Source organism: Ricinus communis, chromosome 10 (assembly GCF_019578655.1).
Source record: "Ricinus communis isolate WT05 ecotype wild-type chromosome 10, ASM1957865v1, whole genome shotgun sequence".
NCBI classification, from domain to species: domain Eukaryota; kingdom Viridiplantae; phylum Streptophyta; class Magnoliopsida; order Malpighiales; family Euphorbiaceae; genus Ricinus; species Ricinus communis.
Window position 1 is genome coordinate 14,768,329 of NC_063265.1, and position 21,403 is coordinate 14,789,731.

The 21,403-nt window shown below is 32.9% G+C and overlaps 4 protein-coding genes across 5 annotated transcripts; 2 read left to right on the plus strand and 2 right to left on the minus strand.

Moving 5' to 3' along the window:
* The first annotated feature begins 1,667 nt into the window (after positions 1-1,667).
* On the plus strand, positions 1,668-14,251 carry LOC8284504 (RNA polymerase sigma factor sigF, chloroplastic). The gene is made up of 21 exons (XM_048380357.1): positions 1,668-2,105; positions 2,651-3,001; positions 3,090-3,250; positions 4,173-4,246; positions 4,997-5,051; positions 5,191-5,265; positions 5,379-5,452; positions 5,539-5,587; positions 5,985-6,069; positions 6,801-6,857; positions 7,182-7,241; positions 8,289-8,409; positions 10,529-10,680; positions 11,090-11,217; positions 11,321-11,448; positions 11,550-11,744; positions 11,825-12,095; positions 12,228-12,458; positions 13,230-13,370; positions 13,451-13,651; positions 13,881-14,251. Exons 2-21 carry the CDS (start codon positions 2,677-2,679, stop codon positions 14,166-14,168), a joined length of 2,871 nt encoding a protein of 956 aa, XP_048236314.1. The 5' UTR covers positions 1,668-2,105; positions 2,651-2,676; the 3' UTR covers positions 14,169-14,251.
* LOC8284503 (transcription factor TCP11) lies at positions 7,973-9,052 on the minus strand. Its single transcript, XM_048370045.1, has 2 exons — positions 8,588-9,052; positions 7,973-8,497 (listed from the first exon to the last, which is right to left on the minus strand). Exons 1-2 carry the CDS (start codon positions 8,901-8,903, stop codon positions 8,256-8,258), a joined length of 558 nt encoding a protein of 185 aa, XP_048226002.1. The 5' UTR covers positions 8,904-9,052; the 3' UTR covers positions 7,973-8,255.
* Positions 14,252-15,122: 871 nt separating the features above from the next.
* LOC8284501 (transcription initiation factor TFIID subunit 8) lies at positions 15,123-17,124 on the plus strand. Its single transcript, XM_002519462.4, has one exon. The coding sequence runs from the start codon at positions 15,745-15,747 to the stop codon at positions 16,813-16,815; it is 1,071 nt and encodes a 356-aa protein (XP_002519508.1). The 5' UTR covers positions 15,123-15,744; the 3' UTR covers positions 16,816-17,124.
* Positions 17,125-17,249: 125 nt separating this feature from the next.
* LOC8284500 (membrane magnesium transporter) lies at positions 17,250-19,986 on the minus strand. Of its 2 annotated transcripts, none has more exons than XM_015719384.3 (4): positions 19,767-19,986; positions 19,615-19,667; positions 19,383-19,483; positions 17,250-17,700 (listed from the first exon to the last, which is right to left on the minus strand). In XM_015719384.3, the coding sequence occupies exons 1-4, from the start codon at positions 19,837-19,839 to the stop codon at positions 17,475-17,477; spliced, it is 453 nt and encodes a 150-aa protein (XP_015574870.1). In that variant the 5' UTR covers positions 19,840-19,986; the 3' UTR covers positions 17,250-17,474. The 2 variants fall into 2 exon arrangements, with proteins under 2 accessions (XP_015574870.1, XP_002519507.1); XM_002519461.4 differs by having other exon boundaries at positions 17,250-17,705; positions 19,767-19,985.
* Positions 19,987-21,403: the final 1,417 nt, after the last annotated feature.

Genomic DNA, 21,403 nt, shown 5'->3' on the forward strand with positions numbered 1-21,403 from the left:
GTTTAGAAATGTATCTTATCATTTTCTTTTCATACTAACAATAAAATTTGTACATCTCCTCTAAATAGAATCCATGAAAGTAATAGAAAATGAAATGAAAATTTTGATATAAATATATATAGTCGACTCTTTTTATATTTAATATTATTTAATTTTTGAGAAATTAATTATGTTTTTTTGTTAAATAATTAAATTTAATAAATTAATAATATTTTCATTTATCAAATATATTAATTATAAAAGAATTGCTTGTGTATATAATAGTGAAATTTTACAGTGAAAAGAATAATTGCTTCTCATTATTAAGAAATCGAAATATATATATATATTATTGTAGATTCAATGGATATGAACTTCACAATGAAAATAGCAGTCTGTTGTTACTCATTAGAAACGTGTTAAACTCTCGTTGGTACTGTAAATAGTAAATGAAAAACTTCAAGTTTAAGATTTCTTCAGTTTTCCTAAGGTAAAAAAACGGCTGAATTATTTTATAATCAGTAAAAGATTAAGATTTTCTTTAAATACAAATAAATGAATAAATATGTCCTAAGGTTGGAATTTCAAAAGGAATAATGATTTTAAAATAGAATAAGAAATTCATGGCTGCGTAAAAATCAACCTAAAATCCCTATTTGAAATGAGTAAAAATGAGAATTATTGCTTAATCATGCATTAGCAATTCTTTTACTATTCACTTTCTTTTTTCAATATAATATATTTAAAGTTAAACAAAGTTTAAAGATAATTATTTTGACCAATTGTTTTTTTTTTAATTTTAATTATGTAAGATAAATATATTCCTTGATAATATATTAATATCATCTATTAAAAAAAATAATGCATTGAGATGGCTTAATTTAATTTAATAATCAATATTGGTAGGCAACGCGGCATGCAGTAGTAGTGCAAGTGCTAATTATAATTTTAATTACTTGATGACATAAAACCTAATATTAATATAGAAATTCATTTAAATTTGAACTCAAATAGTAATAGTAATTTATTTTTTAGAGTGATAAATTTTAAATTTGAGTTTTTCTCGTGAGTTTTGTAAGAGAATATCTATATCTTATTATGCAGTACACGACTAATTAACTCTTCTATAAATAAAAATATATATTAATATAAAAATTAGCAATTTAGTGAAAAAAATATATAAGAATTTCATAATAGGCAGATAATGTTTTATTAACATCTTAATTAATTTTTTAAAAATTTATAAAGATTATTCTATTACGGTATTTATATTTTAAACTATATGCTCAAAATATTATTTACTGCAGAAATCTCTATTAACATGGTTTTATGGTCATTCAAATTAGAAAAGACAATAACTATAGTGCATTTATTATTTAAATGAATAATCTCTGATGTTTATATATTATACATATATAAACTAATTTTTGCTATTTAAAACTAATTTTCGACTTTTTTTATATTAGAAGGCTATAGTTCATCAATGGTTGTTCTTGATAGCTTTTAAATATTTATTTTCGTATGCATGCCTGAAATGTAAGAAGTTAAATACATAATGAATTAATATTTTATTAATTTTTGTCTCAATTTTTTTTTAAATTTGATTTTTGTCGTTGCAATTCACTCCATTTACTTCAATTCAAAGAATTGGTTGATAATTTTCTTGTTATGAAACAATTATAATATCGGAGGTGACTTAAACCTAAATTGGACTTGGACCTTTTTTATCCAAAAAAAAAAGAAAAATCTTGATAATTAGCAGCCATTTTGTACCAAAATGATTAAATCACAGCCGTAAAGCCATCCAATTTCAAAAATCTAAAACTGATCCAAGCCGTCCAATTTCTGTACCAATCAAATCAACCTCCACCATGAGATCCCGCCCCATCAACCCAAAAAATAATAATAAAACTTCGTCCGCACTTCATTCAGTTCTCCATTTCCAAAACATGCTCGACGTTTAACACCCCGCGGCAAAACAGTATATATAAATGACCCATATGCTCTTCTAATCTCTCTCTCTTGTCAAATTTGTTTTAATCTTTATCTTATTTGCTTCTTTCTTTATAAATATTGTGTCTTTATTGACTGAAATTTTCAAGCTTTTCCGAATTGAAGATAATCAGGTTAGTGGGCTTGTCTTGTTTCATTCAAAGATTCAATCTTTTGTTTGTACTTTTGTATCTTGATTGCTTAGTTATGTAGCAACTGCAGTTTTGATGATTAAAAAAAAAAAAAAAGGAGAATGAAATGCCTGATTGCTATTAGGTTCATTTGCATTTGAATCTTATTAATTGATTATGTTTTACTTGTTAGTTGTCATGCTTTATATCTCATTGCTTAGTGAAGTACACCTAAAAGTAACTAATCTTAAATGATTTTAGTGTCCATTCCTTTTTGGTATGGGTCTCTTAGAGGATTTTATTTTTGAATCGTAATTTTGTTACCCTTATTGTTTAATTGACAAAATTTTAGAGAAAAGCTGTTTTCCTGTATTGAAAAGTTCAAGTTCATGATCTCCAGTTTTCAGCTGCTGGCAGGTCCACCATTTATATTTAATGGTTGACAGCTGGTGCTTATATGAGTTTGAGGTTTCTGTATCCTAATCCTTAAGGCAATAACTTGTTGTGGTTGGACTAAGTAGAGGAGTTAATTAATATTATTATTTCAGGTTTTGTGTTTGGAGGATTGTTTGAAATGGCTATGTATGAGCAAGATTCAGATGTAGTTCAATGGGGTCTTCGTCTTCTTGATGGAGATCCTCCTTTCTATTCTGGGTATTATTGTGGTGTAGTTCAAAATGAGGACAGTTATCATGGACAATATATCAGAGATCACTATGACATATCAGATTGTACCCATGTAGATAGTGATGAGATTATTGCTCGAACACTGCAAGAAGAATTTTCGCAACTGGCTGTTGCTGAAGCCTCTAGGTACTCACCAGCTAGAGAAGATAACATGCAAGAATCTATTCAGTCGCATGATTGGCATTGTACACCGACAAGAAGCTACAGTTCAGGCATGTGGTGGTGAAGCTGCCGGTTGTATCTTCATTTTTGTATATTGAGTTTCCTTAGTGGCTCTAACATTATGTTTACATTTTACAGACCATGAGCATAGCCATGAAGATTCTGACGATATGGTCCCTTCTAGTTCATGCTCTAGTCCTGGTAATGAGGATGAGTATTCTTATTCTCCAGAATTTGCTGATGAATATGCACTGGATGATGAAGTTGGCAGAAGGCTGAATCAAATGGTTCCTATCCCTGTAGGTTTAGTCTACTTGCTTTAAATCATCATGATTGCGTGCTACTTCTTCTTGCTGTGGGTAACTAGACTGTAGGTATTTGAATTGTTATGTTATTCTTGAACTGATTGTTCTCCTAAGTCTGAGGTTTCACATCAAACTACTTAGTTCACTTTAGTGGGGAAAGAGGGGTATCAAACACCTTTCTGATCAAGATTCAAATTACTGAAAAATTAGAACAGGAATGGCATAGATAATTGGAGGTCATAATTCCCCCCAGCTCACAAGCACTTCTCCAATGACCCCATATATGTGACTTTTGTGTTTTCTGATTTACTATGTGATTTTATTGGGGATTTTCAAGCTGCACTTGCAAGTTCAATTCAGGGCACTTCTAATCCTCTAATTTTCTGGCATTATTTAAGTAAACCTCCAACAGAAACAGTTTCGAGACTATGGTGCTATACTGTCTATGTTCATTATGTAGAACTCAGGATTCACAAGATTTTATACTGTGGATACTTGTATCCTCTCAATATATATTGAATTGACATGTTTGTAACCAAGTTCATGTCAATATTGATTCTTGGATCTAGCTGTTTTTATCTGTTGTGTTGATTTGCATCAGAATATCTTAGGTTCTATCTCCTTGAAAGCTTGTGTTAAATGGTAATCAAATCTACGTTCCCCTTCTGTTTCTCCTTTAAAGGAATCAGCAAGCATACATATACAAAAACTTAAGAGAAATAAAATGTTCAATCACTTATTTAAGAATCAAGACTTATCAAGGAATAACTCTACATATTATCATTTAATTTCCATTTATTCAATCCAAAATCATAGTGCATGTTTGTGCTTCCATTATTTTCCTTGAGCTCATAAAAGTGCACCATGTTTGTTATATCCTTATTGTGTGGCTGCATTTTCTCTCCTTTCTGCACAGCATGTTCCCAGAATTAATGGAGAAATACCTTCAATTGATGAAGCATCCTCAGATCATGAAAGGCTTCTCAATAGGTAATAATTATTATTTTTTTTTTTTTTTGTGATTTTCATGAGCATTATCAACGAAGAGCTTCTCAAGAGTAGCTCTCTCTTAGCTTCTCAAGGAGTAGCTCTCTCTTATGTACAGTATTTAAATTAAGCAATGAGATTGCTGCTTTAGATGAAGCCTAATGAATTAAAATAATTCATAACCATTATTTGTGTTTATCGTTTCCTTGTAGTGAATCAATCAATTGCATTTTCTGAAAACTTTTATTCCCTTTTTCTTTCTTGGAAATCTGTGTTCGTCATAACTTCTCTACTGGATATTGTTAACATCAAGAGATGAGCAAAATTCCGCAAAAAACTGAACCGATTATCGATTCGGTTTTTATTTGTCTTATAAATTCAGTTTATGGTTTTAAAAACCAAAATTATTTTGGCTTGCTTTGGTTTGGTATTAAGTTCAAACAATTTGGTTTAACCAAAATAACAGAATCTTTTGTTATTTATTAGTAAAAGTATAAAATATATCCTTAAATTTTAATTTGTAATGTGAACTTTATGTAATTTGGTTTATTTGGTTTGATTTTTCGGTTTGACCTCTTACTCGATTTCATTCACTTTATATTTATATAAGATTTGGTTAATTTGGTTTGATCTAAATCAGGTTCGCTTCAGTTCATATTTACATAAAATTTGGTTTATTCGGTAAGCACAAAAGCAAACCGACCAAATGTCGCCCCTGGTTACATCACTGCTAATATATTATCTTTAATCTAGATTGCAGTTATTTGACTTTTTTGAGGTTAAGGTTCAAGGGGATGGTAACTGTCAGGTTAGTTCTTATCAACTTTTTCTTTGTCTATTGTCTCACTCTGAGCAAATCTTATTACTGTTGTTGGTTGATAAGGAGATTTATCAAAGAAATAATGATAAAGTTCTTTATATTACTGGTATTACTTTTTCCTTTTCAGTTTCGTGCTTTATCAGATCAATTATACAGCACGCCTGATCGTCACAAAGTTGTGAGGCGACAGGTTGTAAACCAGGTTTGCTTTATTCTCTAACTTCTTGTTAACAACCGAACACAATTTTCTTTAGTTTGTTACAATGGACAACCATGAGTCCTGACGTTTTCCCTGCAATATTTTATAATCATCAGCTGAGATCTCATCCAGAGATATATGAAGGGTATGTTCCTATGGAGTATGGTGACTACTTGAAGAAAATGTCAAAGTATTAACAGAATTTTTCTTTTTATAATTGATTATTAAGAGTTCTCACCCAGTATATTGATTCTAATGCCCTTTGCTTTATGCCAGGAGCGGTGAGTGGGGGGATCATGTCACATTGCAGGCAGCTGCAGATACGGTATGGATTATAACGACTTTCTTTTAAACTTTTTCCCCCTTGGTGATGCAATGCCCAGGTGTAAACCATGACAGCCAAAAGAAGATTATTGTTGGCATAGTAACAACCAGGCCAAACTTGCTGGGTTTGGATTATATTGACCTTTTTTTGTCTTTGAAGGAGATTGAGCTTGTTTTCCTTATCTCTAATATTGCATGAAGTTAAAGTTTTATACCTGTTCCGCTTGTTAACTTAGGCTATAAATACCTTCTCGAAATTTAGTTAAGTATGTGCTCGTTCTATATTTTCTTTTTATTTTTCAAAATAAAGCTCCTATACACATTTATGTTTTTTATGCTGTTGGAGATTATCAATGTGTTTTTGGTCCAATATTAACTTGCAGAAGTATCTAATGCAGTATGGTGTGAAGATACTTGTTATGACCTCCTTTAAGGACACTTGCTACATAGAGATTCTTCCTATCAACCAGAAGACAAAAGGAGGTAATCCTTTTGGCTTTTCTTCCTGTTTTGAGGGAGAAAGTTGCAGTATCATTTTTCTGCAGATATGATTCCCAGTTCATTTTATCTTCTATTCAGGAAATTTTAAAGTTTTTGTTTCTTTCTCTTACTTCCAACTTGTGGCTTTATATGAAATTTCAAGTGTGTTGTGAGGCTGATAATAGCTATGGTATTAAATCTTGGAATAAGCTTAATTTTACTAATATGCCAGATCAGGTGAATAAGACTTGTTAGGTAATAGTTTTGTTTATTAATTTTGTTCCTAATCCCCCACGGGCAGCACCTTCATCATTGGTGAACATAGATATCTACTATATTGAATTGTTTTCTTAATTTTACTTCAAAGAAGCATCCGAGTAGGATTCTGCTGTTTGTGTTATGTTCTACTCTTCTTTTCCATATTGGAATTGAAATTTTGAACAGATCATGATCCCAGTATTATTAAATAGATTGTTTTGACTACTAGTATAGTTTGAAAGTTGCGGTTCTTCTATCCTTTTTCTTTTACCCTTCTTTTACATATTGAATGAAATTGTGAACAGATCATGATCCCATTATTATTAAATAGATTGTTTTGACTACCAGTATAGTTTGAAAGTTGCGGTTCTTCTATTGTTTTTCTTTTAACATTCTTTTCTAGCATATAGTATTAAGTATAATCTAAGTATAGAGTATGTGAAGTTCTTTGTAAAGAATTTTTGTTCTATGTGCAGCAATTTTCTTGAGCTTTTGGGCAGAGGTACACTACAATTCTATCTATTTTCAAGGAGGTAAATTTTTTTGTTTCCTTTGCTACGCCATCTATTTCATAGGAAAGAGAGACGTAAATTGACAATGGGGGGATCATTCGGGAGCAGGGTTGAGTAAACTTGATGAGAAATGAACTAAAATTTTAGGTTATACGTTACAAAATAACTGGTTATCAAACTTCATTTCCCTTAACAACTACAGTTTTGATTCCGCATAAGCTTTACTTCATCTGATATGTCAGTCCTTCTGGTTTTAGAAGAATGATTAGAGAAGCTGTGAGAATTAGCTTCAATTCTGGTGATATGAGAATGATCAAACTTTTTTCCTTTTGTGGTTTGATTTAGATACCACCTCTAATGAGTTCAGAAAGAAGAAAAAGTGGTGGAGCTTTGGGAATCGGCACTAGAAATGGCTGGGTCTTCTGTGCTGATCTCCTCTTCTTGCTACATGGCTTTGTATTTCCTTTTCTATAATTTAATCAATAAAATCTTATATGGATGTTCATAAAGCTCCTTGTATAAATATGTGTTTTAAAGCTTTCATATCCCAATTTTGCAGGCATGCCTTAGAATAGTATGCCAAATCTTTCTGATAGAAAAAGTGGGGGAAATGTTAAAAGGCAGTGTACTGTTTATTCTTTTGATATTAAGAAAAAAAGAGAGATGGATAAGTTTTGGTTGCTTTTCATTTCTGTTTCACAATGAGTTTGGTGTTTGGCAATTCCATCAGTCTGATAATACTCTTCACCCAAGTGTTGTCCAAACTCAGTTCAAAAGAAGAAGGCACTCTGTGGACCAATAAAGTATGGATTTTGTAAAGAATTCGTCTTATTAGATGATCTCATGGTCATAACACTAATAACCCTAAAGCCATACCCATTTGAGATTGAAGGTAATCAGGTGCTAACCCAAATTAAATTTGGCAATAAATAACTGCTGAGCTGTAATAAATTCATCACCATCCCTTAAAAATTTCCAGAAATTCTTTCCATGCCAATAAATAACTGCCTAACCCAATAAAAAAAAAAAAGTGAAGACAGAGATTTGTCATTTGAGGATGGGGCCAGCCTCTCAATAACATTCACCAATGATGGGTCCAATTCCAATTTCAACATGTACCAATTTGTAAGATTCCATACCAGAAATAGCTTCCATGGATTTCATATCACTTTTCCATTACTAACAATCACATTAATTAATTCAGATCTTCTTCACTTCCAACATAATAACCCCAAAACATGACAAGGAAGAAGACATTTGATTCATGACCCAATCCAAAAAAGAAAAGAAAGACACACACACACATATGGCTCCACCACCCAGAACCCTCTATGCATATCCTTAAACCCACCAAATTAACATAAAGGAACCTATACTTCAAATAAAAACTATAATCTTGATCCAATTCTAATCCTTTTCCTATATTTTATCCTGATGACCATTATTCCCAAGCACCTTCTTCTCCTCCTCCTCCTCCTCCTCCTCCTCCTGCTGCTGACGCCTTTCACCTACCTCCGCAGCAGCTGCAGCGGCGGCAGCAGCCACAACGGCAGCTGGTTGCAGCAACAATGCAGTAAATGGCATGTGCCTATACTCCAAGTCCAGACGACAGCTTGGCGCTGCAGTTAGGGCAAACATGCCATGACCATGACCACCACCTCCTACGGAGTGAACCTTACATGGAACGGATTGAGAAACAGGAAATGGTATATGACCAGTAGTAGTAGAAACAGGGTCAGCAGGGACAGTACCAGTGCCGGTCGCAGCGATTATAGAAGGCTCTGCTTGACGGAGAAGCCACTCTATAGTTTCACCATCAGAACGGTGGCCTAGTTCTCGAGTCAGTTGAAAGATCCGAGCAGCACAAAGAGCTGGCATCCGGACCCGCCTCCCACGGCCATTAACTTTGGTGTGGCGGTCTTTGGATAGTGAATTAGTAGGTCTTCCATGGGAAGTGAGTTGGGTTCTGGGTTGTGACTCGGTGGTGGGTGCGGGTATTAGTGAGTTATTAAGGTTTGGGGTCTCTTGACGGTGGTTTGAGCTATGGAAGATCATTTTAGAGCTCATTATGATAGAAAAGTAGAAAATAATTTATGGGTTTTCGCTGGTATTTTGTATCAGTGAAGAAAGATTTGAAATTTATGTGAGAGTGAGAGATTTTGAGAGAGGATTTAGGGTTTTATATAAGTAGTAGTTGAATGAAATAGAAGAGAGGTTGAAGAAGAAGATGAGATGATGGATAAAAAGGACAAACAGGGAAGTGGGCCTTTTGGTGATTCTATGGACCCCACTACAAGAGATAAATAGAGAGAGCCAACTCTTGAACCGTTGATTCATAGTGTGGGGTTAAGATTTCTTATACGTGTCATGCAGGGGGTAAAGCTGCTGACATGGGTCCCACATTAAGCCTCAGTGTGGGGTAGGTGCCCTTCTGTCTTTACAGATGATGTCTTGTGGGTCCCACTAGCTATTTGGACAGGGCCACAGCATGAGGTCAAGTTGATTTAGTGGAAAATGACTGTTACCAACTTACCTTGTGGGCTAGAAATTCTTAACAAAAACATATGGATTTATGTTTTAAACATTTTTTATATAAAATTGGATAATTTCTAAATAGTAATCTTTCATGTTAATTTTTTTTAAAGAAAACCCATATATAACAAGTTAAATGAAATGAAGTGTTAAATAAGATATCTCAAGAAATTAGTAGATTTTATTTCTAGATTTCTAATATTTAACTAATCGACTTTAAAATTGAATGATATTGAAGTCTTTTTATGGTAATGATTTTAGTGTTATTTTTATTTTATAAGGTGATAATGATAATCAATAATAACTAGAGATAATATATGTTTTTATTTATTTTAAGTTTTTAAATAGAAAAATAATAAAAGATAACGACAAAATGATCGATTTATAATAACTTTTAGATAGTATGTTTTAATAAATCTTAAATATAAATGATCAAATCAAACAAAACGATCGTTTTATAATAAATTTTAATGTTATTACTCTTCTAGACTTTAAAATAGAAACGACAAAGTAAAATAATTATAAAAATGATCGATTTATAATAAATTTAAAATGAAATAGGAAAGACAACAACATACTTATGGTTTGTAATGCTAAAATGTAAACTTATTAACTAAAATACGATTCAATGAAGAAGATAATTAGTTATTTTTTATAATCACTAAGTATATGCATTATGCAACAAAAAGACTATTTTGATTGAGAAAATTTATATAATTTATGGATTAAATTAAATTTATCATTTGCCAAGTTACAAGAAGGTCAATATTTATAAATTTTGAAATACTCCTCATCATTTTAAATTTTCACTTTTAGAGATTTTAATTTTCCATTCAGAAATTAATATAATAGATTGTTGTAATACATTTTTCTAATTTTAAGATTACCTTTTATCATCTGGTGAAGTGTTGGACCAGGATACAAGGCCCCCATAAATTACAGTTAAGAGTGGGCCAGATTCATGGGCTGGGGGCTATTGGCCCAAAGAACCGCAAAGGAAGAAAATGACAATGGCTGTAGAAGCAGCATACAACCTGATCTTTTGAACCGTATTTTGAGGTGTGTAATAGTCTCTCTGCAACTGCTCCAGTTTCTTGCTTAGCTTTAGTTATTCGTCTGCTAGAAAGGAACATGTAAAACCATGAACTCTATGTTTTGTAAACACCTCAGTATACCAACCAGCATACTGAATTGAATTCTTTATCATTTTTGTCATTAATATTCTATCGCATGGAGACTGCAAGGACTTTCCTTTCTTCTCCTCCACCATTTCCTTCAAGAACCCATTTCAAGAATTCTCTCTCTTCTTCAGGTACTTAACATAAAGTATTGCAAATTCACAATCTTTAGTTGTGATTCTGTAATTTGTTTTAATTCATGCTGTTTTCTTGAGTTGTGCCATTTGATTTTCTTGCACAATACTAGAAAGAATGATGCTTTTGAGTTTTGATATCCATGGCAGTGGCATTTTAAATTTTTAAGCTTTTTAATATCTTTATTGGGCATTTTTAGGTAGATTTTAATTCTAAAGTACTTCATACTTTTGATGGTAGTGAAATGTTAGTTAAGAGAAGCTTTTCTAGGTAGAGACCTCTCCTGGCTACTGCATCAAGTATTGGTTGGGTTTTCAATTAACACTAATTTATGTTTTATTACTGTGTAGTTGTGATGATAAGATGCTTATGTTGATAATTTTGTATTTATGCTTCATGAACAAGCAGTTCCTGCAGTTACTTCTGCTCCAACCACTTCTATAGCTAGAAATTTTCCTACCTCAGTTCTTTTGCAAGAGCAGCGTGATGAGTTTAGGCCTCTCCTGAACATATTCAAGGAAGATAAAACTTTTCAGGTTAGATTTTCATTATAGATACCAAATAAAATATCGGGAAGATATGAATGGTAACTTAGTATGCGTGGAACTAGAAAAGCTTACTCTTCTTGCTTAATTATAGGCAACAGTGGACACGAGACAGATGGATCCTGGGACCTCAGATCAGGAAGGCATTTGCTCTGATGTCTTGGATCAGTTAATACTTCACTCTAAGTGCCACTCGCTTCGTTGGCCCAGTTTTTGGAATTTGTAAGATGAGTTGACTTTATTTTCTTGATACATGCATCAAAGTTTTGCTGGTTTATTCTTTTGGGTCCTGAATATTATTCTTGTATGGTTTTCTATTGAAGAATGTCTTCTGTACAGACTGGGCAAAGTCTATCCTGGTCACTGACTATGCAATCTATTACAACCAATACTGATGAGCTTATGGTTGTTGAACCGACTAATGTGATTGACCTTGCTAGAAAAGCTTTATCTGCCTCTAAAGAAGCGGCATTACTAGCTCAGAAATGCGCTAATCTTGATGATACAGTTTCTACTGGGTTTGTTTCTTTGGAGCTGTTATGTTTCCTATATGCTTTGTGTTTCTGTTTTAAGGACTGATTTCTAAAACTTTTTGCAGTTTGGAACCCACAGATTTATCTAATTTTTCACTTGAGGAGGTCAAGACTGTTAGGTCAACACGACGTTTAGAGAGGCAGTCGAAGAATCGCAGGGTGACAAAAACAAAAGAAATATTTCATGAACCATATAGTTCTAGAAGGGCTGGAGTACAAAAAAAGATAAATGAAGGATTTGATCCAAAGGATCCACTTCGATTATTTTTGTGGGGTCCAGAAACAAAACAACTTTTGACGGCTAAAGAGGAGTCTGAATTGATTGGTCAAGTGCAGGTATATACTTAGATCACATTAACTTGAAAATAGTTGGATGTTTGTTTTATGAATACTTCTATTGCAGCAGTGGGGGACACTTGATTTATGGAATGTCTTTTTTCTGTTGATGGACATGGCAATTTGAAACAGGATTTAATGAGCTTGGAGAATGTTAAAGAAAAGTTTAAGCTTCAGTTTGGCCGTGATCCGACCTTGGTTGAATGGGCTGATGCTGTTGGGCTTAGTTATTCAGTCATGCAATCGCAACTTCACTCTGGTAACAGAAGCCGAGAAAAGCTGATTAATGCAAATTTGAGGATGGTAGTTCACATTGCTAAACAATATCAAGGCCGCGGTCTCAGCCTTCAGGATCTACTGCAGGTTAAATGAAACCATTTTAATCTCATGGGGTGCTTAATGAATATGCATAATTTGGTATTTTCATAGGAGAATACAGATGTAATTGGTGCAGTTTCTGCTATAATTCTAATGGCACCAGAAATGAAAAGACCAAGGTTTATAGACCTTTAGATGCCTTAGTGAGAGATGATTTTTTAGTAGAAGGGATAAGAAAAAGGTCTGTAAGTGAGAGATGATTTTTTAGTAGAAGGGATAAGAAAAGTTATGTACAGTGAAATTAATTACATTGCAAGGATTTGATATTCGCAGCGATCATGGAGTGTAACTCTAAGATAGAAGCAATTTTCTCTAAACAACTTCCAGTTTAAAGTCAGGTAGCTTCTGCAAAACATTATCTCAATCTAATCATGTTAGGCTGGAATAACTTTACTGTTCCCTTGAACTAGCCTCATTGTGACCATCTTGGCAAATACTGTTTTATTACTCATTCTTTTTAACTAACTGACTATGTTATTTATTTTTATATCCCACAGTCATCTAGCTCTTTCTTTTCCTTTTTCACTTTCATGCACAAGGAAAGTACTTATGACTTTGACTAATGTTACATTAGTAAATTGAATATGATCTGATCTCTTTTCTCTTTAAAATCAACTTCGATCAAAAAAGGGAAAGACAGTAGGACAAAATGAAAAACTATAATGACAGTTAAGAAGAATATTACTTGGGAGATATATGCCCGGGTGAGGGTGAATTCTGATTACATTTTCCATTTTCTTTCAAATATTATTCTAGGAGGGAAGTATGGGTCTTATGAAGAGCATCGAGAAATTCAAACCACAAGTTGGTTGCCGGTTTGCTACTTATGCATACTGGTGGATAAGACAGACTGTTAGGAAGGCCATATTTCAGCATTCTAGGACAATTCGTTTACCGGTAACAATCTTCTTCTCTTAAATGTTAATTTATTCTTTGTTTATTAGTCTACTGGTTTAAATTATATTTGTTCTTTGCAGGAGAATGTCTATCATACTTTGGGCAAGGTGTCGGAGGCAAAGAGGTCATATATTATGGAAGGAAACCACAATCCAACCAAAGAAGAATTAGCGAAACGTATTGGAATTACAACTGTCAGGTTGGAGAGGTTGCTTTACATGGCAAGAATGCCACTTTCAATGCAACAAACAGTGTGGGCAGACCAAGAAACTACTTTTCAGGTAAACACTTCTCGTCTTCATCTTCACGGTGCTATCCAATAAGTAGAGTTATATAAAGAGAAAAGCCAAGGGATAGGAGTAGCCTGTGTAAACCGTTTACTTAGCAGTAGTAGGCTAGTTGATAGGAGTAGGTAATTGAACTGTTATCCCGATAGCCGATCCCAATTAATCTAGGATTAAGGCTTAGTTGAGTTGAATTAAGTTGCATTTTCTGTCCTTATGTTTGCAGGAGATAACTGCAGATATTGAAGTTGAGATCCCAGAGTTATGTGTGGCAAAGCAACTGATGAGAAAACATGTTCTCAGCCTCTTAAACATTCTCAACCCGAGAGAGAGGAAGATAATCAGACTAAGATATGGCATTGAGGATGGCAAAAAGAAATCACTATCTGAAATTGGTAGTGTCTTTGGTTTATCTAAGGAACGGGTGCGGCAATTAGAAAGCAGGGCACTGTACAAGCTGAAGCAATGTCTTGCTAGCCATGGACTTGAGGCTTATGCAGATTTGCTTGTTTAGATGTAAAGACAGGAGGCAAAAATGCCATTCACTATTGTCATCTTTTTAAGCACAGAACATGCAATTCAAATTCTTTTTTCTCCTTTCTTTTCTCTACATTCCACTAGGCTTTCCATTCCTGTTTTAATATCAATAAAATATCTACATTCATTTTAATATTACAACTGATTTAGCACCTGAAAAATGTTGATGTGATATTTTTTGGAAAAGAATATATATTAACATATGGGTTTGACTTCATGTTTTAAAGAAACTCTATTCCTTGACCTTTTTCTAAAATTTATGTAAATTTTAATTGTTTTTAGTTGTATATTATAATATTTATTTCAAATCTAATTTTTGGTTCCTAGCATTTCAGTTTAACATAATGAGATATTAAGATTAAGTGGATGTCGAAGATAAATAATAAATTGAGAAATAATAATAATAAATTACCAATTAAATAATTTAAACAAAAGAGACGATTTGTATCATTCCTCGATTTATATATATTTTTCTTTTTTACAGTTTGATTTTTTTTCTTTCGATTTGGACTAAAAATAAGAGATTAGATTTTTTCATATTATTAAAATATTAATAATTAAATGTCACAAATATACAAAAAATAAAAAATTAAACGTACTAGATTTAAAAAAAAATTAAAAGTACAAGATTTATTGACAATTAAACTAAATTCATGTAATATTTGTGGCCGAAAATGCCACTTCAACATTTCCGAGAGTTAAACTTGTGGAATATTAAAATTAAAATAAATATTTTTATTTGGTAATTTGTTTAGGAAAGAGATTAGATTTTATAAGAACATGAAAATATAAATTCTTTTTTAGACAAGGTTTATTTGTATTTTTTGAAATGAATTACTAGCAAGATACATCTAATGCCTACTCAGGGTATTAATAGGCCAACAAAAATTAAACTAGCGAGTGCAATTAAATTCTGTACTCGAGCAAATGGCCAAATAGAAATTATCCAGTTATTCGTTAAGCCAAATTAGTGGTCTCTATAAATAAACCCACCACCATTACTTGATTGATCGATACACCACTCTCTGCATCTCCTTTCTTTCTCTCAATCTTTTTCAATCCTTAATTTTCCCTCCAAATTTATTTCTCAACTAACATCTAAACCCTAAAAAGGTTTGATCTTTTTTCAGGGTTTATGATCCTCTTTTTAGTCTTTTAATTTCTCTTCTTTACAATCTTTTCAATCCCAGTAAGGATTTCTTCTCTTTGTTGTTCTTCGTTATTCAAGAATCCTAATTGATTTTTGGATTTTTGATGGCTAGTTCAGAACTAGTTTCTTTCTCCTATTAATTTGTGTTTGAAGTCTAGGGTTTTCTAGAATTAGCTTATTTGTTCTTTTCTTGAGGAAATTCTTGGTCTCTTGGATTCTTAGATTCTTGAATCCTTGAATCATGGTTAGCGAAATGGGTTTCTTTCTCCTTTAATTGTGAAGTTTGGGATTTGCTAGAATTTACTTATTTCTTGGTTTCTGTTTGTTTCCAAGGAATTTCTTGATCTTGGTTTTCTGTAGTTTTGGTTCTTAATGGATTAATTTTTGACATGAGGGTTAAAATATGAGCAATGGAGATGAAGAGAGTACATCCGCAAGACGTAAAGCTGATGACTTTGGCCGTGCCGTGTCAAGAATGGCAGTGGCTCAAATATGTGAGAGTGTGGGGTTTCACGGGTGCAAGGAATCTGCTTTGGATTCTTTAACTGAGGTAGCCATTCGGTACATTATTGATCTTGGTAAGATCGCAAACTCTCATGCCAATTTATCAGGTAGAACTCAATGTAATTTATTTGATATAGTTAGAGGTTTTGAAGATGTGGGTGCACCATTAGGGTTTTCGGGAGCATCAAATTCGGGCAATTGTGTTGTTTGTTCTGGTACTGTTAAGGAGATAATTGAATTTGTGGAATCTACTGAAGAGATCCCATTTGCTCAACCAGTGCCGCCATTTCCAGTTGTTAGAGATAAGAGACTAATTCCTAGTTTTTTAAACATGGGTGAAATTCCGCCTGGCAAGCATATCCCAGCTTGGTTGCCTGCCTTGCCTGATCCTCACACGTATGTCCACACCCCTATGTGGAATGAAAGGGTTGTTGATCCTCGCGCCGAAAAAATTGAGCAAGCAAGACAGAGGAGAAAGGCAGAGAGGGCTTTGTTGAGTTTGCAGCAAAGGTTGCTAAGCAATGGTTCAGCAGGAGCTTCTACATCAGTGGCCAGCAATCACTATGTTCAGGAATTAGGAGTAGGTGAATCTAACCGGTTTCTTGCAAGGCCTTTGAAACCTGGTGAGAAGGCTGTTTCTACTGTTGTGGTGCCAGACAAACTGAAAACCAGTGTTCCTTTGATAAAGGCATTTGAGCCTGCTATTGAAGCTGCGAAAGGAGGTGGCTTTGCTGATGATGAGGAGAGTGAGAGAAAGCTGCTTCCTGAGAAGAGGCCTGCTGTCAATTTTAAATTTAAAACTGGGAAGAAAATGTTAGGTGAACCTTTGGATTTGAGTCTTTCGAGAAAGAGTGGAGGGACAGCAGGGCATTGGTTAGGGCCCGTCGATGAGAGAGATGATAAGAAGAGGAGAGCAGAGTATATACTTAGGCAGTCTATGGAAAATCCACAGGAACTTACCCAGTTGTAACATAATTCATTGGCTGACCTGCTTTATTCACGAGTTGGCTGTAGTAGTGGGTTATGGAGGAAACAATGGCGTGATTATTATATGAAATTCTGTTACTCTAACAATTTTTAGAGGATATGTGAGTACTTGTTTTTAGTTTTATTTTTATTCTTTTTGGATGTACTCCCTAACTGATTACTCGACAATGGAGGTTTTGCTTTGTTCTTCAATCATTTTATGTTGCTTTCTGGTTCCGGCCGTTGGTGCCTATCCTATGTTGTAATTCTGACATGAAATGGAGTTTAAATATTTAGAATAATTTGCGATTCAGCTTGATCAACTTAGTAGGACAGAAGATTTTCTTGCAGCAATAGAATCTTATGCATGAATATACATATGCATATCTGTCTGTATGTATTTCTGAGTATTTGTCATATGAAATACGAAAATTCTGGTAAGAGATCCAACGACAATTGGCTTAAAATACATAGCATCAAGATTGGAACAAGTTTAAACTAAAAGCATCTATAGAAGTGTTGGGCAACGCCTAGATCCACAAAAATCTGATAACATCAAATGACATGTAAAAGCACCTACAAGAGTTCAAACTACATGACCATGGTGGTGCATGGAGACAGAGTATGTAACAAGCCGCAGAAAACTGAAAGGACAGTGTAATCCTAAGTAATTAGACATGGCGTAACTGGGTTGCCAAATCCACCAAATTTGCTCTTTCCAAGTTCGAATTGACAGAAAAATAATTGCTTTTCCCAATTAAGTCCAGAAAGATGATCCTTCCAAATTGACTGAGAAGACTTCAATGTTTCAGTTTCATCTCTACTTCTGAAGGCAGAACTTTGCCACGATGGTTGAAGATCATGAAGTCCATATTGTCTGGTAAAGAGACTATTCTGAATTCAAGATTTAGGCAAACTTTAGTGTCAATAAACCATTGTTGTGATAAAACTAGCAGTAATATAAGCCATCATTTCAAGATGCTAATTCTCAGTCATGGAGGCAGCACATAAAGTAAAATTACATGTAGAAAGGGTAGAGAAGACTTCTACTGACCTCGTTTAGAAACAAAAATAACTTTACAAGAGGACAGTTTAGAGCTTATCATTGCCAATGTTAAGTATTCACAAGACTTATAAGTCCTCATCTGGCAAACACAGCACAATTTTCTTCCTTTTAGCTAGAAGTACACCAAAATGTTCACTTGGTATTTATGAGACTATATATATTTAACTATGACTTTTTATGGAATGAAAAGTGAACACAGAAGAATTAACCCGATAGATGATGTAAGATAATAGATACTAGTTCATGGTTTGCTTTCAATTCCATTTGATATGAGTTGGGACCATTTCATGTTAAAAAACAAATGAGAATATCACACCATAAACATTCGCTTTCAGCATTCAAAATTTGTTGTACATGTTATATGAGTAGCATCTATATTGGAAGCACTCCTATCAAGTCTATGAATTTGACCTTTACAAATAGGAGCCAGAACTAGCAAGGGCAATAAATAGTTTATAGGAACAGAAAGTAATTTTAAGATGCACAGTAAGAATTATCTTGAATTAGCTCGATAAAGTTCATCCTTGAACCGGAAGCTCTTTTTTCTAACCAGTAACAAGTCCAGTTAAAGTATGTCATGCATCAATCAAATGAATGAAAACCAAATACTCAACAATGCAAGAATGACAAGTATCTGCTAAAACTAGCATAATATTAAAGACAGATTACAAGTAAAGCAGCTGCAGAGACAGTTCAGTGTCTAAAATCCAATCAACTTGAAAATCAATCTGATCAATTAGTAATTTGTAATGAGATATGATCCACAGACCACCCGAGTATACTCCTGAACCATCAAATGCATTCCTGAACTGTGTTTGATTGCAAAAGGTTCACAGCATTAGCTATCTCAATTAGGAAGAGTACCAACCTCAACTAATTGGAAGCACTTCATAGTGAAGAACAGGGCTAAGATGAATGGGTATAGGTCATACAACATGGATAGAGAACTTTAAAATTACACAAGAAGGCAACAAATGCAAGTCATTAAGTACAAATCTAACTCAGTCAGCAACTAAAATTAAATATCATCAGATCATGCAAATTACACATCTAATAAGTGTCCAGCTTCCTTATTTACAGATGAGTGATGATAGTTTTACAAATGCAAGAACCTGAAATTTCCAAATTGTGAGAAATTAAATCCAGATACAATAAAGTTTCCAGAATCTAGCTTAAATATATAACCTTTTAAGGATATGACCTAATGATACTTCTTAATTAAGAGCTAATTGAGTAGTTGGTCCATGAGTCTTTTATATGCAGACTAGTATATCCAATTTCAGTTTGACCAAGGTTCTTCCTTAGCCTTTTCAAGGTGCAAACTTCAATGATTGAAGAAGTAGGTTAGGCTAACTCTCTCAACATGAAGAAATCCTCAAATTGAACTATCGACAATAACTACGAAACACTTCTGACTTAAATTGCATAAAACACTGTTTAGTCTAAAATTAATTGAAACAAAATCCTAACAGCAAATTATAAATATGGAAGCAATCAAATAATACCTATTCTCTTCAGAATGAGGGTGTATGGATAGGAACTTTCCTGGCGCAGTTAAAGCGGCCCACATACATAACACTAATCCTAGAAGCAACTCAATCACCACCTGCAAATTCCAACCCAAATAAAATATAATAAAAAGAATACAAAACCAATAACCCAATAACCCCAGAAGACCAACAAATCTAAACTTTAACCTAATAACAGGAGGAAAAGAAAGAAGAAGAGTAAACTCACATTCATTGGAGGTCCTGCAAATTCCTCCTCCATGATCTTCAACAAACCTCTATCTACATTCAAACCAGTATAAAAAAATAAAAAAAGTAATTAAAAGAAAAAAAGATAAATCAACATCAGAAACCAAAAGATCTTGACGATAGAGTGATTACATTGAATAGTTGAGTAAGCAGCATGAGCAAGAATCAAGGTTCCAAATGCACCAATTATAAATCCTAAACCCATTTGACTAAATTCGCTTAAATATCCGATCGCCGGACGACCAAAGTTCTGGGATCGGGCGGAAGTATAAAAAAAAAAGAGAGCTTTAATAGTTTAGTTTTTGTGTCAAAAAAGCCTCGCTATAAGCCTCCTACTGATTAATCCTTCGCCGTGTGATATTGCATTCGAAGTGCTATAAACGACGGTGTCTTCAACAAAACGACACTGTCTAGGTAAATTTTGTTTATATCCCCGATAGTAAATATATTTTTTTCATTTATATCACAAAACTCTCAATATTTTAATTTTAATACCAGTTAAAATTCTATTAATTTGATTTTAAGAAAATCTCTACTCAAATTAAGTGAGACCTACTAATATAAGCTTTTCAATCTCATAAAATATTAAATTTATGTGAAAATATAATATCATATTATATTTACAATAAAAATATTTTCCCATAAGAAAGTAAACAAAATTATAATGTTACTAAGATTATAATTAAACTAGTATAAATGTTTGAATTTCATATGTCAAAAGTAGACCTGTTCATGGGCCTGAGTACCTGCCCGAGCCGCACTCTTTAGGCCGGGTTTGGATAACAACTTTTGTGTATAAGCCCGGCACAGTCCGAACCCATAAAAAGTCCGAACTTTTCGGGCCGGGCTTGGGATTTCCATAAAAACCCAAGTCTGGCCCGTTTAGTTTAATTAGAAAAAAAAAATGTCATACCTAGCATTTGAACTTGTAACCTTCAATTTATAATTAAGTACTACATACCACTTAGCTACCTATTATTTTTGTTTATAATTTTATTGTTATTAATAATATATTTAAATAAAACTAAACTCAAGCCCGACTAACAATTGGTCGGTGGAGCTTTTAAAAAAAATTCTAGCTCGGGCTAAGAGATATTAAAAATTGGACGGGCTTGAAAATAAAGTTCTGTGGTCTAAAAAGTAGTACACATATCAAAATAAGATTTTATGTATTTAAAATTTAATATATATATTAAAAAGTTTAAATTTCAAAAATATATATTATATATATATAATATGTATTTTATAATATAAATTGAGATTTTAGAATTTATAATAAAAAATAAGTTTGAAATTAGAGATTACCAATAAAATTTGTTGTTACTATATCTTAATACAAATTTTGATTTTCAATGATTAAAATATTAATATTTTTGCCTTTATATTATATAGTAAATCTATTTTGCGTATATATGTTTTAATGTTTGCTATAAGAGTGTATCAAGCTCAAATTGAAAAAAAGAAAGAAGGACAAAATAACACTAAATTGTTTATATAATTTAAATTAGCCAAACTTAAGATAATATTGTAAATGAAACCACTTATTTTATGAGTAAGACTATTAAACTTAAATCAAAACTGTATCTATTCAAACAACAATTCAGTTCGAATTCTTAAATTTTGGATGGTTAATTTATTTTACACTATTATCTCCCAATTTCTCATATTACAAAACAATTTAAAACGATTATAAGTGTCAATTATGGAACAGTAGGGACTAAAATGCACATTATGATAAACCTTATGAATTTTTTTGATAACTAACCGTT

What these genes read in the sequence shown, in the direction of transcription:
- LOC8284504 (XM_048380357.1), top strand. Translation starts at nt 2,677, where the DNA reads ATGGCTATGTATGAGCAAGATTCAGATGTAGTTCAATGGGGTCTTCGT. An exon ending in GACAAGAAGCTACAGTTCAG is followed by an intron (nt 3,002 to 3,089) that starts GCATGTGGTGGT and finishes TACATTTTACAG; the next exon opens with ACCATGAGCATAGCCATGAA. An exon ending in GCCTTCAGGATCTACTGCAG is followed by an intron (nt 12,459 to 13,229) that starts GTTAAATGAAAC and finishes ATATTATTCTAG; the next exon opens with GAGGGAAGTATGGGTCTTAT.
- LOC8284503 (XM_048370045.1), bottom strand. Translation starts at nt 8,903, where the DNA reads ATGAGCTCTAAAATGATCTTCCATAGCTCAAACCACCGTCAAGAGACC. An exon ending in AATCGCTGCGACCGGCACTG is followed by an intron (nt 8,498 to 8,587) that starts GTACTGTCCCTG and finishes TTCACTCCGTAG; the next exon opens with GAGGTGGTGGTCATGGTCAT.
- LOC8284501 (XM_002519462.4), top strand. Translation starts at nt 15,745, where the DNA reads ATGAGCAATGGAGATGAAGAGAGTACATCCGCAAGACGTAAAGCTGAT.
- LOC8284500 (XM_015719384.3), bottom strand. Translation starts at nt 19,839, where the DNA reads ATGGGTTTAGGATTTATAATTGGTGCATTTGGAACCTTGATTCTTGCT. An exon ending in TGCTTACTCAACTATTCAAT is followed by an intron (nt 19,668 to 19,766) that starts GTAATCACTCTA and finishes GTTTGAATGTAG; the next exon opens with ATAGAGGTTTGTTGAAGATC. An exon ending in TTGCAGGACCTCCAATGAAT is followed by an intron (nt 19,484 to 19,614) that starts GTGAGTTTACTC and finishes TGGAATTTGCAG; the next exon opens with GTGGTGATTGAGTTGCTTCT.